The sequence below is a fragment of the Camponotus vicinus genome, unplaced genomic scaffold, assembly GCF_025532165.1.
Source record: "Camponotus vicinus isolate PSW18456_S1 unplaced genomic scaffold, iyCamVici1.0 SCAF_1, whole genome shotgun sequence".
NCBI classification, from domain to species: domain Eukaryota; kingdom Metazoa; phylum Arthropoda; class Insecta; order Hymenoptera; family Formicidae; genus Camponotus; species Camponotus vicinus.
The window spans coordinates 35,765,318-35,783,869 of record NW_028141945.1 but is presented as its reverse complement, the minus strand read 5'-3'; the positions used below and the strand labels follow the sequence as shown (position 1 = coordinate 35,783,869).

Sequence of the window (18,552 nt, the reverse complement as noted above, 5' to 3'; positions counted from 1 at the left end):
TCAACGTCAAGGTGTAGCCATTTGGGAGGGTGATTTACGATTTATATATTATTGCTTTTAATTATACTTTTTAATTCGTTTAATTGATTTATTTTAATTGATCTTTGGTTAACAATTTACGTCTTATTATGCATTCTCTATCCGAATGACAAATTATATTTAGATCAAAAAATTTTTTTAAAACATTGGATAAAATATATTTAACTTTCTTTTTCTAGTAGAGTTAGAAAAATAATTAATGTCCATAATATTATTTTAATAAAGATTGTAACAAAATATTTTTAGAATTTATAATTTTTATGCTGTGTCGCTTTGATTCCTATTTTAAATAATATATTTTTAATAACATATTTGGAATAAATAAGTCGCGCGAGATAACGCGCAATAAAAGTCTCGTTACAATTACGTGTTGTTTATCGAAAATTAATCAATTAATTATAATAATCTTAGCGAATTATTATCATTACATTTAGACTGGTAAAAAATTTTTACCGAAATATATTTGTCTTCAAGTATCCGTACTTTAATTGCTCGAATGTCGGCTTTTCGCCGAGTGAATAATAACAAGGTCGTGCTATGTAAGCAATAGCTATACGTCAAGACCAAACACACAGTTAATTTGTTGTTGAAATATTTTATGTATTATAAAATACACGAAATATATTGTTTTTTTTTTAAATTATATATTATTAATTAAACGATCAATGTATTATGAGGTTTTCGTTATATTAACTACTCGAATGTTTGCGATTCATGTCTTACTGCGCGATCTCAATCCGAATAATACAAATTAAATTTAAGTCGACGAAAGATTTAAAATTTCGAAATATATTAAATTTATATTTAATTTTATATTTAATTCAAGCATTGTTAGAGAAATAATTATTGTTCGTAAAGATTGAAACAAAACAATAATTTATAATTTTTATCTTTGTGATGTTTCAATTCATACTTAAAATATAATTAGATAAATCACAAAAAATGTACATTGCAATAAAATCCGTTACGATACAACGATTAATCGTTAATTATAGTAATTATGATAAATTATCTTTCGATACTTGTCGCATTTCGAAAAAAAATTCCATAATATATGATGCATATCTTGCACTATTACTTTCTTGTTCTAATCGCGCCATTGGAATGACAAGAAGATAATTGTATGTCTTAACAATAATGTTGAGAAAAATGATAGTCAAATAGCTGTGTGACAATTAATTCGTTATTTTTTCGAAATATTCAATATTTCCTAATATAAAGAAAGTCTAAAAGTTCTCTTGCATTTCAAATTGATGATTGGGCTAACATCATATAAAGTCAACATATAAAATCGAATACGTTCATTTAAAAGACATAATTTATCTTTTAATTTAATCAAGAAACTATTTGTGTAAATTTAATGTTATAATTTTATCCTAAATTTTTAAATCCCGAGAAAACATTTCGTTTTTTGGATTTTGGATTTTTTAATTGTAGTTTATTAAATAATATATAAGAGAGGAAATATAGTGCGTGCTTTATAATATTTTAATATATATATATCTTTGTCTTTTTTTCAATCTATTCTACAATTTATTACAAATAGACATAGTCGAAAATTAAATTCATACGAAATACCATAATATCAGAGTTGTTTATAAAATGCTTAATTAGAATAATGTTGGTCGATCACGTATCGCTATCTAAAAGTCGATACTTCGATTACAATCTCACAAGATCACCGCATTACTATAATATTATTGTAGAACTTGCTCTTCACATGATTATTATTTCATGAGCGCGAGCTGTTACTGATTGGTCAGAATATACTATGAGATTTAATGTTTTTCAAATGTTGTTTACGATTAAATGAATACTATAAATGTTGCTTATGACTGAATAAATAGTGAAAATTTAAATTAAATTATATAAAATTAAATTGAAATATTATTCAATATTAATAATATATGAAGTTGTTTAATAAGAAATAGTAAAAAGTTAATAAAATTTATAAATATAAAAAAAACGAGCAAATAAGAGCCAAGTGTGAAAATAATTGTGTTCAAAAGATTTATTAATTCGTATATTTCGATCTACTTATTTATTTTTTGTATATTTTATATAACAGAACCTCTTACATTTGCTTGTTAATAAAATTTAATGATGAAATTATTTCTGAAAGGATAATAGTATAATTGATACGATGGCTGACGTCATGCACAAAATCGATCACCGTTCACGAGATGCGCACTCCTTTTTGGCGGTAAATTTACGTTCTACTGTAAAACATTGTAGAGATATTGCCAATACGAGAAAGAGCGAAACTGTCGCACGCTCTTGCCACCAATAATGTCTCGACGGCAATGGACCTTTCGAAATTCTGCGAGTCAGAACCGTAGCTCTCTTCTAGTCTATAAATATCGACACGCATGTAGATTACCACTCGCGATTTCCAGCCAAATTATACATGACATGACGTGTCATGTAGAAATATTTCATGTAAAAAAAACTATCGTAACTTAATTAATATCTTAAGAAATAAAGATATCTACAATTATGAGCGGATAAAAATATATATTTTTATATAGAGGATGAAGTGAAGACATTAGAGTTGAAATATCCTTCTCAGAATATTACTACTCATGCCCAAGCCGACCCTCATCCTGGTAAGAAGACACCTTTTCCCCTCTTTTTCCTTAAAATAATTCCACTTTATATTATCCTTAATTATCCAGAAATATTAAGTGCTTTCTTGCATATTTCTTTTTTATTTTAATTTTGTACAAGAATAAAAATAGTAAAATAGTCTAATATTATAAGATAACACAAAATGTGACACAAAATATATTTTTGCAGGTGCTTCGATGGGTATGGGCATTACAGCCGTCAAGTTAACTGCACTTGGCCGACCGCAGCTTCTGGTTCGCAATTTTATTTTTATTATAAATTCTAAAAGAATTGCATTAACTGTTAACCTATAATTAATAGAATAATTATATTTCAGCTGCAATTGTCAGAGGTAATTATGCGCGCCCGGCAATACATGTCGGACGTTATTGGTGGCGAGGGCGCCGTTCTGTCTCAGCATGTGAAACCTGATGATTTTAGGAAAAAATTCGAGGAAGCGCACATTAAAAACGAGGAATCGGTGCAAAAGTTCCTTCAAGAAATGCAATCGGATAAAGAAGGGTATGCGCAAAATTAAAATAAGGAATTAAAGTGACGTTTTATACGAATGTAGTATCACAAGCAACGGATATTTTTGTCCACACAGTGTGATTCATCTCTTTCCGTGGAGCGGTATTTTAGATGAAAATTATGAACTAAGCGAAACTTTCCAAGTACCTGATATTAGGACGGGCAAGATGGTCAGATTAATGTCGCAGCTTACTTCTAAAGAGGAAGAAATGTTTAGAAATATGATTAGACGGTTAAATAATATCGTCACGGTATGCGTAATAATTTTTCTTCCTTCTTTTATTGACAACGAGAATTTCATGACTAAATAAATAATTATTTTTCAGGTGGCTGATAATTTAGACGTTCGTATTATGATAGATGCGGAACAGACATACTTTCAACCAGCCATTTCTCGCCTGACGCTGGAGATGATGCGCAAGTACAATACGAAAAAGGTAATGTTTTAACGTTCTCAGGGGATCGCGACGTTATCACTTAGCTACTTTTCAGTGAATGATATTCTCACTGCCAAATATCGGTCTACTTCTCAGGCTGTGGTATTCAATACTTACCAGACGTATCTGCAAGAAGCGTATAATGAGGTGAAAACGGACCTTGAACAGGCGGAACGTCAAAATTTTTATTTTGGTGCTAAACTCGTTCGCGGCGCATATATTGAACAGGCATGTATATTGGCAGATATATTTTATATTTTTCGAATCCATTAAAGGCAAAGTACCAAAGAATTCTTATTTAGGAAAGAGCGAGAGCGGCAGCTATGGGTTATCCAGATCCCACGAATCCCACGTATGAGGCGACGACCGAGTCCTATCACAAGACACTCATGGAGTGTTTGAGGCGGATGAAACAGTATAAAGACAAGGGACTCGATCCCAAGAAAATAGGAATTATGGTCGCCTCGCATAATGAAGATACTGTGCGTTTCGCAATCGAGAAGTGAGTGCTGCTGTGACTATGCTCCATCCTTGTTTTTGCTGCAAACAGATGTATATATATAAATAATCATAAAATACAGATGTATATATAAAAATAAAAAATATATAAATAATATGTATATATAAATAATGTATATATATATATATATATATAAAATAATCTTATGATTGCAGAATGAAAGAAATCGGAATTTCACCGGAGGATAAGGTTATATGTTTCGGTCAATTATTAGGAATGTGCGATTACATAACATTTCCATTAGGTACATAAAGATATTTGAAGTTTAAATTTTTTTCTCATATTACTGTGCGATAAAAAAAACAAAATATAAAACGATATGCATGATTTGAATAAAATTTTCAGGTCAATCCGGTTACTCTGCATACAAGTACATCCCATACGGACCAGTTAAGGAAGTATTGCCGTATTTGTCGCGGCGCGCACAAGAGAATCGAGGTATACTGAAGAAGATCAAGAAAGAGAAACGCTTGATATTAAATGAAATCACGAGACGTATAGTGCGCGGCCAGATCTTTTACAAACCCAAGGGCAATTATACTCCAGTTTGAATCGATCCGTTTAGTTGCACAGAGACAGGATTTTAAGTATCAAATTTAAGTAGTGATTGTAAATTAATGAAAACTCTCCCGAAAGATATGGGTACTTCGGATTAAAGTAACTTGACGGACCTGTTACTGTGGTACTCGGAAGAAAGAGCGGCGTGCGTCCATGCATACGCGCAAACGCGAGTGCATAAAAACTTGCGATTATACATGCGCAGAGTGTTATCGATTACATAAAAATTGCCTTGGTGTTATATTTTCGAATGCATCGATGCTCACAATGCTGCTGATAAAACTATAATATTATAACTATAGTTCGTTGCTCGTTTTACTCGTTATGGTAAAAAAAATGCCATTGACGATTTTCAAAGAACCAATCAAATTTCGATTTTCTTTACCCAATCTTTGTAAAAACATTCTCCGATTGAAACTAATTGTAGCACAATTTCACTCATCGGAGAATGTTTTTTCAAAAGATCGGGTAAAGACAATCGTATTTGATTGGTTCTTTCCACGCTTACAGTATTCAAAATTAATGATAATTTCTTTAACTCATAATTCGTGATATTTCCTTCTCCTGTATGCAGTTAAAGAATCGATTGGATCGATCGCCAGCTTGTTCGATGCAAAACACCGATAGTCGGGAGAAAATAGGCTCTGGTTTTTTAGCATGTTCTGTTCAAGTTTTACAATTTCTTTGAGAATCTCGTCGAATATTTTCCATATGTACATAATACACGCGCGCATCAATTATTTATGATCGTGTTCACGTAATATTGTCTTATCGTCCATAGTATCTGTAACAGAAGAAAAAAATGATGAAAAAAAGAAAGAAGGAACAAAGGATACCGCTCATGAGTGTTTGAATGGCAACACCTGCGATTTACTACTATCTTGATTGTTGCTCACGGTGGACATGTTTAGGGCAATCGCGATGCATATAGTTACCAGAAGGGAACGGACAGTAGCTGCATCGCGTATACTTCTATTAAGATGTAACATTACCAAGCGGTTAGTACACGGTGTACGGAATAATGGATGCCCGAATTCGAAAAAAAATAACATACATATTACGAAAAAATTCTTAGAAATGCGACAAAATACAGGGTGAAAATTTAATGAGATTTAGAGATATCTTAGCGAGAGATATATGGATTTCCAAATGTTTTTGGTAATGCGAAGCAGAAGAAAAAAAGAAAGTCGTTTTTTGCATTCGTTTAATACACGCTTGTCGAGTTACAAAAGTAATCTTGGGCTGACATGATGTTAACGAAAACTAGGGAGATCTGTGAGCAACACGGTATTTTTTTTGTGATACGTTAATAATTGTAGATAAGTCATACACAAGATATTAGTCTCATTTCGCTTCAGCCTAAAATTGCTTCTCGCGTTACTAGATAATTCGTAAAAAAAGCGTACGGAAAAACACTACAAGTAATCGCAGTAAAATCGATGAAATATGTATGACCCCGTTTCGTCATTCTCATTTTTTCCAAAAAGAACAATAGAGGTAAAGGAAAATTTATAATTAAAAAAAATAAATTTATGCCTTGTGATTTGAATAAAAATTTTAAATATAACAAATCCTTTTTATTCGTTATAAGACAATTTATATTCTGAAAAGAAAGTTTTCTATTTATTGCGCGATTAGACAATGATTAATGGAAAGAAAAGTCATCCAATCGGAAATATATGTATAAAATTTAATATTACTTTAATTGATACAAGGCTGTAATTCGCTATTCTGGAAATGACGATCATATATGTAATATCAACAACAGATACTTTAGCTTATAAGATTGTACAATCATTTCCACAGGGGTTGCATGTAGCACATTCTGATATTCTCAAGCCAGTATTTCTCTGATGCGATAGGTGACTTGATAGTGTATTCAAAATCGATGAGTACTATTTTACTATTTTTTTTTAATTATCGCACTCACGTGAATTGTCATGATACTCAACGCATCATTATGTTTGTCGAACGATTTGTACGCGAATATGGATTGTGATCTCTTATTTTGTTCGTTTTGCTATCTATGTTACAAGCAAAAGCGTTTATGTTCAGAGTGTTGTATATGTAGCCTACATTTATACATGATTATAGTAATTCAAACAAAGTTGTATAGGGTATTTACTCGCTTCGTAGTAACGCACTGCGTGCGCAATGTTGATCGAAGAAAAGCAAAAAGAAGAATTACAAAGCGAGCCTGAAAATTCTGCAAGTCATGTGTTACATGCGTTAAATATTAGAAAAAAAAAGGATCATGAATGATGAAAAAAGATAAATAAAAGGGCATTGTTACAAGTTATATACGGGCTAATAGCTAAGTATCTCCATGTGTCTATGTGGTATATTGGATATGTGTGAGTGCATATATGTGCATGCGTGTGTGTGTGCGTGCGTGCGTGCGTGCGTGTGTAGTTCTAGATATAATTATATATTGATGAAATCCGTTGAGCTTTAAGGTCTTCTTTAGGGCCAGCTAACTCTACCCTATCGTGCTCTCGCAAACGCGAACCTCTACATATGTGATCGCGATATAAGACGTAAGATATACTGACAATAATTTAGGTAGACAATGTTGACGTGACATATATATATGTATATACATAGCATATAAAAAGATATGCGAGTCCTGTTACTTGCATTTATGTCACTTAGTAAAAGTTCGAGGAAAGTAAAGCGCGATACTGATGATAATGATGATGAATGCGTTTATCAGAAATTACGAAGACTGTCACGAGATTTTTGTTCTCATTCGAGCATTCGGCGTTTTATTGCTAAAGCGTTAAAATGGCGAAATTCTTCACTATCCTTTTTCAGTCATATTTTTCAATAGTTTAATGCTAAAAGTTGTGTGCGATTATGTCGATTTCACCGATCTTGTCTTTGTTTCATTTCTTGACGATTACTCACGTGCAATTCGTTCTTTTTATCTAGTCGACGCCCATTAGTGATTATTAATTAGTTTTCAATTCCAACTGAAAATTCGTTGTTAATATATCATTAATATCGAGAAAGATCGGAAAAATCTGCCACAAGTCAAACTCCACACAACTAACTTTTAATATTATTTTATGAAGTACAAAAATGAACAAATATCAACGATCTCTATGATGAAAGTAATTCCAAATATTAAATATAAAAAAAATTTTAAAAAGAATGCGTACTCCTGCAAAATTGGAGATACAGTCGAGAATGTCTGCTTTTCTCCTCAGAAATGTTTATAGGTAGGCAGGAACCGTTCCTTTTTTTTCACAATTTTGTGCATTGCACATGAAAGTGAATTAAAGCGTCGGTCAAGAGATATATAAAATAAGATAATATTTATTATTTCATGAAATATACAGATAATATATGCTTTTCCCCAATGCCATTGACGATATATTTCTTATTCCGCGTTTTCACTAGGACATTGAATGTTTTTCGCATTCCTCTTTCTTTTCTTTTTGTTCCGCGGACACGATCGGTCGCGATCTTCGACGAACCGGAAGTGTATTGTGAGCAAGTTTATTGCTGAATAAGTACAAATCCTGCGAGCGTTTTTGTGTCCTAGAAGTTTTTCTTTCCTTTTACGGAACTTCGCGACACATTTTTCTTTTATCTCATCATCGTCCTGTGATCCATATTCTCGATCAAGCGTAATTAATTCGAACATTGGAAAACACGTATGAGGCGCATAACAAACTGTACCGTTAATTGGGATAAAGTTGCACCGGCGGAGCATTTTTTGTTTCGTGTATAATTAAATGATTTTTTTCGATTCAATTATTAATATATATAATATTACATCCTTTGTTTTCTCAAGCATAATTATCGTTTGCGTAAATTTAATTAAATACAATCGACATGAATTATAAAAAAAATTTCATAACATGAAATTAAAATTCACGTCATTTTGACAATAATAAGGGAAGCTTTGATTTTGTTTTTTACGGTGACTTTACTGTAAGGAATTATCGTGCATTTTCATCGTGTGCTCCCGATTCACGCTGTACGGTACAGCTTGTTGTACAAACAATATATATGTATGTCCCTGTTGAGAGTAGGCAGATGGAAACCAGGCTCCGTTTCCGTTAGACAATGTTGTACGTCGGTGATATGTTGCCTCAATCTCGCCCTAATTTATCGCTCGATCCGCCTACACGTGTAACATTAAACGAGATAACACTTATTAATTTTCCTTAAACTTTATGCGATTACAGTTTCGCTTGCTTAGCCTAAGATCCGTAACAAAACAAACGTCAACTAACGTCTGTATCCGGGAGACCACCCTCATCATCATCACTACACACGATCGGGGAAAAATTCCTAAACGGATTTCAAACATAGCGATTGTTCCGCGACGAGAGAGGAGCGGAAATTACAGTGCACATTTTCGCTTTTCTTATCTCTAGAGAATTATATCGAAAGTCGCCCCCTCGTTATTCTTCGAGGAGAGGGAAGATTCTCTCGTATGCGACTAGCGTCGACGAATTATCATAAAAAATCTTATCTGAATTGTGATATTTGAACCGTTAACAGCGCTTGTAGATTCACTGTATTCATATCGATTCGCGTTCGACTTTGTTGCCGATCACGAGTCAGCTGCGTCACTTTGCATATTATTTCGAGTACGATCGGTATATAAAATGACAAGAGTCGTTCGCTCAAAAAAATCGATACCCCCGTAAGGCTCGTATACGAGCATCTACGATAAATAGGGAGGTGTATATATTATATATATATATCGGGTATTTCGCACGAAGCGCGATTCCGTTTATACTTTATGTAGCTTGGCTTGAAAGACATCAGGTACATCTCGACGTTTCGTTACGTCAAACGGCGATTTGTTCGAGTGATACAAAACGGTACGCTCGATACTAGAATACGATATATGTAGATTTATGTACATACATACATATATATATATATATATGTATGTATGCGTGTCGTTTCCCGTTATTCAGTCATGTGCATCGATCGCACCGTAGCGGGAAAAAGCGTGTATGTATGTGTATATATAATATATATACACATGTATGTATATAGTGTCCGTATACACAGCCGTTCCATCCAGCTTTGGAAGAGCTATCCTCATTAATCGCAGCTTAAATGCGCCTGGAGAGAGCTTTAAAGCATCTATCGATCGTCGCCGTCCTTGCTCCAAATTCGTGAGAGAAAGAGAGAACTCTCTCTCTCTCTCCCTCCCGAGTCGAGTATTAAATAGGGCACTCTGCAATAGCTGCAATATTCTGTGCTCGCACGAGATGCGCTGGATATTGGTATATCGATTGTGTGAATTACGTGTTTCCACGATTAACTCAAATCTTCGGCCGTAACACACAAGTTGACAGGTATCTCTCTCATGGATGAAAAGCGTTCTTTGAATCGTTTGAGATGATTGAAGGATGATTACGGTTCGGAAACTCTCGAGCCGTAATCATCCCCTTTCCCGATACCTTATCCAGCGCACTAGAACGTCGCACACCTAGTACGGTTATCACACGACCCGACGAAGCTTCGAAAGCGAAGTTCACGTCCGTGGAAAAGAGACGTCTTCCTCACGAGAGCATGAAGATCTTGGCGCGATCCTTGGCTCCTTCCGCGCTGTCGACGGCGCTTCTGCGACGTTCCGGTTCCACGATGAGGAGCAGCGGATTTTTCGGCGGATTTTCGTCGTCGCTGTCGTCGGGCAGGCCGTAATCGGTGCGGCAGGCGAACGCGACGCTGTTCGCCCTGCGTCGCGGCTTGCCCTTGCTCGACGCACCACCGCCAGCGACTTGCTGCGTTTGGTGCTCCTGCAGCTGCGTCATCAGGCTGCTGCTCCTGTGGCTACCGCGTCTTCCTGGCACGATCCCCGTCCACGATCTCGCCGCGGTGCCGGACGGAACGGCTCGCTCTCAGTCCCCCCGGTGTCTGACGTCGGTCGCCGTCGCCGTCGCCGTCTCGACGCTGGTGGACCCGCGCTCGCTCGCCGTCGAGTCGCCTGGTCATAAAGGCGCTAGAGTTTTACCCCGGCGCGCTAGACGACTCTCCAGCCAGAGATGCGGTACCACCGCCAGGACCAGGGTCGCGGCGAGACCCAGAACGCGGTAACGGGTGCACACCGCACCGTGCAGGCTGAGGGCGAAGGTCAGTCCGAGCCAACGCCAGAAGAGCGACGTCGACAGCGGTCCCTGCCACGCGTTCGGGTAGAGGCCCATCACCAGCGCTGAAATGTTAAAATTTCAAGTCTTTCTTTGCGCTCCCCTCGCATCAGTGTTTTGAGAAAGTTCTCGTCTTCGAATGACAAGTGTTTTCGTCATGCATTTATTTTTTCAGGTTACCAATATAATCTTGCGCAGCCAAATGTTTAATGTATTATGTCCTCAGGAAAGACAGAGAGAGAGAGGAAGAGTTTAATTTAAACTATGTTATTTTTAGTATTCACTCTTCTCCCTTCATGCTTTTGCTGCTTCTTCGGGTCTTACGAAGACGAATCGTTTTCTTTTAAATTTGGTTTGTTTGTTCAACACAGTTTGAACATATAAGCGCCTTTCGTTGTGTGTATTCACTGGCGAACGGTGCTACGTCTTGACAAAATACAGCCGCGACCGATAAAGCAAAGCTTGGAAATCACTTTCGAAACTTTTGATCTAGTTTAATTGCAACTTGGATCCCAAGTTTTTAAGAGTCATCGACTCAACTTGCGAACACCATACAAAATATCTGACATTCATATAATAAAGAACATTCAAGATACTTACTGTATATCAAAGTCTCCCAAATGGAATTACAAACTCCCCAGGCAGCTGATATGACATGAAAGAGAGCTGGGTCGTCTCCTGTCGGTCTCCAAGTGACCAAGACAAGCAAGAGACAAGCGTGGAAGGCGAAACCCACGACTGAAATTATAAAAAACAAGGTCTTTTGTTTTCAACCTACGATTAATTCAATTAATCAGGTCGGATTAAAAAGGATTATCTTTTCATTATAAATTAACTTGATTTTTCTCTTTCATTTTTTTGCTATATTAAACCTTTGCAGCATTTATCTTAACTATTTATGTATCTTATATATTGATTTGTCTTCAGTCCTACATTCTAAAGCATCATCTATTCATCTTATGTTGTATATATTATTATCAATAATATTTAAATCCGACCTTGCGCTTGTTATTGAATGAATGCATTAGAAGAATCACTTACCCACAACATAGTACCTTTTAATTTGCCTCAGCAACATCGAGAGTGTCACGGCGGCAAGACCTTGCAACAAAGCCAAGCTCAGAAAGTTTAAGGTGACCGTGCCAGCATCACCTGAGGTGCACACCACATACGCCTATACCAAAGACAACGCTATGTTAAGAAAATATACAGTACTAACTTTTTTAGATGGATGATTTGAGAAAATTTACAAAGTCACTCGTGTCGTATATTTGCGTTCGTAAAATATTTTTTCATAAATCACGCGCGAGACAGGAAAGACAAATCTGTGCGATTTTATATTTGTATAGAAAGGGGAAAAAGAGAAATTCTTTTTCAAGTTTAAAGTAGAACTCCAAAAATAAGATAGAACATTATAAATAGATTGGCATTTTCCTTAGTTTCAATTATTTATCCTCCGAGTTGTATTAAATTAAATTTAGAGGCAATTGTGATATGTATATTGTAATTAGTATTAGATGAAGTAAATGTAATGTAAAATCTTTAATCGATTGTGAAACGTTTCATTTACCTCCATAAAATCGGCGTAGATGAAACCTTGTTCCAGTCCAATGAAGAGCGTAAGTGGTGCTGCGAGCTGAAGCTTTGGATCCTGAAAGGCGCATTTTACGGATTTAAGGATGTCCTTAACGCTGGTGCGATCATGGTTTGCCTGAGGCTCCTGCATTCTCGAGTCGAGGAATGCACAGGAAATGCCTAAACCAAGCACTGCCAGACCGAGCCAAATACTGACGAGCACCCTCGACGTGCCCGATGCGATCGTGGGCACGTAGAGCGATTCGTTGTAAAAGTACATTTCCTCCGAACAGTACTCGGCTCCGCAGACATCCCCTATATCACTATTCATTATGCTAGACGGTATCAGATCCGTTAATCTGACGAGAACCGCGGCGATGAGGCAACCTGGAATTATTAAAAAAAAGTGTAATTTTTAGATGATATTATTTGTCAAGGAAAAATATATAATTTGCATGCATATTAATAATTATTATAATATGAATATATTGGAAATATAAATAAAATTCAATAAATTATTTGAAAATTGATTAAGTAATTACATAATCCTTCGATTGATTTTAAAATAACGTACTAATAATATATTCTTAGGAGGAGAGAAATTGAATAATGAAATTAAAGAAAATATTGAAAATACCAATTGCGAGACCGATGTCCTCGGCTAATTTTATTCCCCGGTAGAGCCTTCTCAACAGACATTCGCGTCGCGTCTCATCCGGATCTTCAGGATCCACGCAGACCATCGCCAGGCTATTCGCGGACACGTTGATGTGCGACGTTCTTGCTAGAAAACTCGAGCTGGCGCAGCAGCCTAGCATCGCGTAGCTGGGTGCGAGTATGTACCTAAAACGTGCAAAGAGAACATGCGTGTATATATTATATATACATTTTTTTTCTTTAATAATTTGGGTTATAATTTTTTTTTGGTTCATTTAATTTCTTATCAAATTATATTAATATATCAATATCCAACTCAATACGATAAATGGGTTCGCGATTATAATTCGGTGAAATAAAATTATTTCAAATAAATTAACCAAATAAAACATCTGTAATTGGATAATAAAGATAATGAATAAGGGAATTAAAATTCTAAAAACTCAAAAAACTGTGAAAAAATGCATGTATCGGAGACATATATCGTACCATTTGGGATACAAATGCACGCCGACGAAGATTGCGGTGACCACGTGGCTCGCGGTGATGGCGAGATTCGTGCCGAGCCGCTGCACGACGATGGGCGCGAAGCAGCTGGTGGCGGCTGCCATCATATAGAGCTGCGCCAGCAGCACCGGACCCAGATGCGGCTCGAACGCACCCAGACCTGCTTGCAGCGGGAAAATGGGCAGCGTGGCAGCTGAACAGCTGGCGTGGCCGAGCAGTAGGGCCGCGATGTGGCGCAAGACGGCCTTACGCGGTGGCCGAGGTCCAGCTGGGGCCGCACGGACCGCCGCGATCAGCCGGCGCACCGATGACGCGCCCGCCGACGAGTTCATGGAATCGCGACGTCGCCACGACAACGCCGATGTGCGCGTGGACCGGCAGGAGATCGGCGAATATGCCGCCATGTGCTGCAAAATGAGAGACGTGTCGATTAATGGGAAGGGAATCCAGGTAGCAAAAATAGTAATTTTGACGTCATTTTGATTTGATATTAAAATAACGTGAAAATGATTATTTTTGCTACCTGGGAAATCACCTGCAAGCGTGACTTGGCGTGATCAGCAAAAACACCGCGATAAATTAATAATAGCGCGATGGAAACTACAAATGGTAAAACACTTGTGGAATATTCATTATGCTAAGTATCGTGCGTTTTTTTTCGATTCTTGCGGATCGAATTTTATAGCTCTAGATTTAATCTAAGATTTTAGAATCTTTTAATTTCTAGATTTCAATAAACGTTTATGTTCAAAATTAAGTTTGAATCTTCAGGAGACATTGAAATATCCGATATATCTTTAGAAATTGATTTCGCATATATCGATTTAAATTTAAATTTAAATTGAATTTATTGATGGAGGATGAATACCTCCAGCATGGCATCATTGTCGCTCAGGGTAGAATGATGATGTCCGCTGCTTCTCGCGCGTTTATGCGAGTGCGCCAACGGCGGAGGCTGCGGCGGCAATCGCACTGGACCAAGACCGCCGATCGGCGCCGGTTTGTACACCGGACTCTCCAGCTTTTCCTTGGACAGCTCATGAAGATTCGGCAAGGACCCCATCGTTTCCACCCGTTCCTGCCGTTGTCGCTTCGCGATTATTCGTGTGATATCTCCTCACGCGCGATCAGGCCCCTTGCATCTCATTACGATCTAGTAACCGCCGTCATGATCATTTCTCTCATCTGCGAGTTGGTCATCTAAACGGGAAGAAACGGACTTTGTAAAACACGCAACATAATTTTTTTTTACATACAAATTAAATTTCCTATGTTAAAATTTTATACATCTATCAAATAAATATGAAATAAATTATATGGAATTATATATATACTTAAAAATTTCGCAATTTAAAATATTTAAAAGCTTGATAAAAATATACTTTGTCTTCTATAAAGTTTGAAATCTGGAGTTTCGAAAAAAATAAAATAGTATGTGTGTGAGGAATTTTCGATACATTTTCGACATATTATACATATATTCAAAATTTTTAGAACATTCAATTATCTATCTCTTTGACAAACGCACTCGGAATTTGATCGGATCACGATATTAAATCAGGAAATTGCCACGAGATCGGCGCACGTCTTGCATAATTGTGACGATTTTCATGCCAATTACGAGATGTATGAAAAAATGAAAGATAAAAATCCTAACGATCACCCGTACAACCTTGAACGAGAACTTGCCGAGCAAACGAGTCATTTGTAATACTATATATAAATAAATCACACATATGTGTGAGGCCTTGAGTGTCACTTCGTCGAATGGTTTCGTACAATTAGCGGTACTCGGCGGTTAAAACCGGAAATGCAAACAAATGCAAATTTATCGGGCAGCTCGGTGATTGCGGCATTCGCGATTTTAATTAGATCGAAAAAGAGAAAAAAAAAGATACATAGGAAATCAATAGCAGTATATTCGCTGAGAATACGATGATTATCTGCTTATGTAATCCGAGATTGTAATTCAACAAACACCTGCTTCGCAATTCATACTTCTAGGGAACATGCGCAATCCTTATTATCAAATGATCGGATCGAAAACGAGGAATAATTACATTTATATTCTAATTTGTAGCGTTATATCTTTAGACTAGTTTTACGTTGAAATTTGTATTTGCAAAGTCACAGGTCAAGTCTTTTATTTATCACTCATAAGATAACGAAATATACTCCTGGACAAAATTAACGCATAATTTTTTTTTCACTTTTTTTTAAAAGCTGATATTTCAATTTTAACGAAAAATTTTAAAGAAAAAGTGAAAAAAAAATTATGTGTTAATTTTGTCCAGGAATATATTTGAACTACTAAATTTTTAATCTCTGAAAACATAGTAATTGATAGTTGGCATGCTCTTCGTTCATTTCTTCTTAAAAAGTCATAATTTTCGCCTCTATTCAAATACTTTGGCTTGTGGTGCAAGGAATTGTCTGCAAGGAACCAGAAGAACTACAAAGCGTGTATACTCAAGAAAAATATTTATAGACGTCTCTTTTTAAAGAACAATATTCGAGTGAGCATTCACTGGAACTTGCATCGAGTAGTTCGGTTAGTGAGAGAAATTTTCGGAGAGCAAATATTTTTCAAGCTGAAGGTAACATTGGCTCAGTGACTCAAGTGACTCACGGCTAACTTTTTGCATCTCTCGATCATCGAATCTCTTATACGTCCAATCTTTTTTTAATCTTTCATAACGTCAACGTGCACGTCACGTGCGATTTAACGATGAAAAATGATGTAGAAGTCTATCGAAAAAATCCAAGCTACATGGGTGTAGTCAGTCAATTGAAGGTGAACTAGTTTCCACATGTAAAATTATATCTAACAGCACACATATGTATATCTAACTAACGATCTCGGGAAATCCGAGGAGGATCTAAGATTCACAAAAAGAAAAAATAAAGATAAAGGCAACGAGATTTTATTAGATTTTATTATCACTACACTCATCTAGATTTGCAGAATCTAGATGACTGTAGTGATAATAAAATCTAATAAAATAATTACATTAATATTCCAGCTCATGAATGCTGCGGAAAAAAATAATTAACGGTGAATAAAGTAAAGAATGAAAGTTTTGTTTGAATCTTTCTGGGGGAGAGAAATGGGCCCAAATTGTTCATAGCTTTCTCTCTCTTTCTCTCTGACCCTTCGACCCTCTCTGGAAGACCTGAAGATTCGACGGTAGCGCGCTACAGTTGCATTCCGTGCGGTATCCGCTGCGTGGATGCTGGATGCATCTCGCGGCGTTGCAACGACGTGCGTCACAAGGGAAAATGCGGCCGATGCGACACGGTGCGCAATCGATATTTCGTTTTTCAGCACTGTCCGCGCTCCTGACCTTGACTATTATTCTCGTGTCGGCCCACGTAACGTTAAAGCTGCCGATAATTACGTAGGTTTGCGCCACCGGACTCGAGTAACGAGGTACAATGATTGAGAATGAAAAAAAATGCTGTAAACCCTTCATCTCTTTCTCTAACGTCTGTCTCTAACAAAGCCCTGAAGACTCGCTCCAGTCTCAATACGAAAAAGTAAATGACGAAATTTTACTTTCAAATTAATTGGTAATCAATTTTAATTGATTTTATCCTGAGAGAAAAAGAAAGAGAGAGGGAGAAAAATAATTTAAAAAGTTTAACATTGCCAAGATAATTTTTAAAATTAAGAAGTCTCTCTCTATATATATGGTATCTGTTGAAAAATTATTAAAAGAAATAAAAAGATATAAAAGAAATAAAAGTAAATGACGAAATGCTTGATCGAAAAGGATAGAACCGCGAAGGTTTATTTTTTCATGCTGCGTTTTTACACGATAGTAATATAACGCGGCTGTTGGAGAGTGAATCGAAGACAACGAATGATGAAGCAGTTTATTGTACGTATACCCGAATTGTATATTTAAATGAAGGACGTTCCAAATCATCAGAAAACGATTTTAAGTCTTGCAAAGCGGAGTGACAATAAAGAAAGAAGGCGTAAAGAAGAGCGTAACTTACGTTTTCGCGTTCACACTGTTGTGTGGTCGCTCGACATTTGCCATGATTGCTGACGAAAAGCTGCCAAAATTTAACCAGTTGTCGTGCAGTGGATTGTCACGGTGCATGATCGCCGTTCGAGAAACCGCTCGTCGCTTTCATAGCGATAACGACTACTTCGTCACCGATATTTGCGGTACGAGTTTCACACGTAGCCTCTTGGAGGCTTAAATCAAATACAAGAGTTAATGACACGCGACATTAATTGCACTCGTGGCACTTGCAAAATGTTAGCGACTCAAGAGAGTTGTCACGAATATTCGCATCCCGCGTGAGTTTGCGCGTCTCTCTCACTTTGGATTTAATTAAAATTAAACCCGAAGCGAGACATTAACGTTTGGTATAAAAATTACGAGTCGTCACTGCATTTGAGATCCAAATCGAATTAAAATCATGAACGACGTGATATCGCGTGCGAATAATTAAGTTCGATGGACCTAATGCACCTGCGAGATGTCAGTGATTATTGAAAGAGACGAAGTCGAGATGAGAATTATCGCGCAGATCCATGGATAACACTCTGAGGGCCATTATTAACGCGCGGAACATTGACACGATGAATCGTAATAGATATAAAGGGCACGATCGAGTCACGAAATGTGAAGAATACGTCAGGGCACTGACATATGATCGATCGTCGAGTGAGATATTCCGTTTCACCGGTGGAATTAAGATCCCTCTATTCCTATCAACGTCGGGAAATCCTGGTATTTCTCTTCAGAAAATGTAAACACAGTGCTAGTCCGTAATTCTGATTCTTCCGCCTGATTTCTTCCGGTTCCTCGCATCCGTTTTAAAGACGCTAACGTAAACGTGAGATACCTCGCGATCGCTCGCTCGCTCGAGATCGCGATCGACAAGTCGTCCGAAATCCCGATCTGCGCGTTTGCAGGACGGGATCTAGGTCCTGGGCCGATGAAGGGAAGACTCACGGAGCGGTTCAACTCTGCGTCCGCAATTC

At 36.8% G+C, this 18,552-nt stretch overlaps 2 protein-coding genes across 8 annotated transcripts in view; one reads left to right on the top strand and one right to left on the bottom strand.

Annotated features, from left to right (window-relative positions):
* Positions 1–8,059, top strand: part of Slga (proline dehydrogenase slgA) — a 19,636-nt gene extending 11,577 nt beyond the window's left edge. For 2 of the 3 annotated variants that reach the window (XM_083086493.1, XM_083086485.1), the window contains 9 exons: positions 2,568–2,645; positions 2,836–2,900; positions 2,984–3,168; positions 3,254–3,428; positions 3,504–3,614; positions 3,711–3,842; positions 3,917–4,116; positions 4,290–4,378; positions 4,480–8,059. In XM_083086493.1, coding sequence (XP_082942619.1) covers positions 2,568–2,645; positions 2,836–2,900; positions 2,984–3,168; positions 3,254–3,428; positions 3,504–3,614; positions 3,711–3,842; positions 3,917–4,116; positions 4,290–4,378; positions 4,480–4,685 — 1,241 coding nt within the window. In that variant the 3' untranslated portion in view covers positions 4,686–8,059. The remainder of the gene's footprint in view (positions 1–2,567; positions 2,646–2,835; positions 2,901–2,983; positions 3,169–3,253; positions 3,429–3,503; positions 3,615–3,710; positions 3,843–3,916; positions 4,117–4,289; positions 4,379–4,479) is intronic. The other variant, XM_083086501.1, reaches the window with a different exon arrangement.
* Positions 7,993–18,552, bottom strand: LOC145964100 (UNC93-like protein). 5 transcript variants are annotated; one of them, XM_083086519.1, is made up of 9 exons: positions 18,414–18,525; positions 17,553–18,037; positions 14,419–14,750; positions 13,533–13,957; positions 13,024–13,229; positions 12,382–12,773; positions 11,853–11,985; positions 11,412–11,549; positions 7,993–10,876 (listed from the first exon to the last, which is right to left on the bottom strand). In XM_083086519.1, the coding sequence occupies exons 3-9, from the start codon at positions 14,611–14,613 to the stop codon at positions 10,656–10,658; spliced, it is 1,710 nt and encodes a 569-aa protein (XP_082942645.1). In that variant the 5' UTR covers positions 14,614–14,750; positions 17,553–18,037; positions 18,414–18,525; the 3' UTR covers positions 7,993–10,655. The 5 variants fall into 5 exon arrangements, with proteins under 5 accessions (XP_082942645.1, XP_082942653.1, XP_082942662.1 ...); XM_083086527.1 differs by having other exon boundaries at positions 17,553–17,757; XM_083086536.1 differs by lacking the exon at positions 17,553–18,037 and having other exon boundaries at positions 18,414–18,552.

Coding starts and splice junctions, on each gene's coding strand:
- LOC145964100 (XM_083086536.1), bottom strand. CDS start 14,613: ATGGGGTCCTTGCCGAATCTTCATGAGCTGTCCAAGGAAAAGCTGGAG. Junction 13,958..14,418: donor ACAATGATGCCATGCTGGAG/GTATTCATCCTC, acceptor CTCATTTTGCAG/CACATGGCGGCATATTCGCC. Junction 13,230..13,532: donor GTGCATTTGTATCCCAAATG/GTACGATATATG, acceptor TGCACGTTTTAG/GTACATACTCGCACCCAGCT.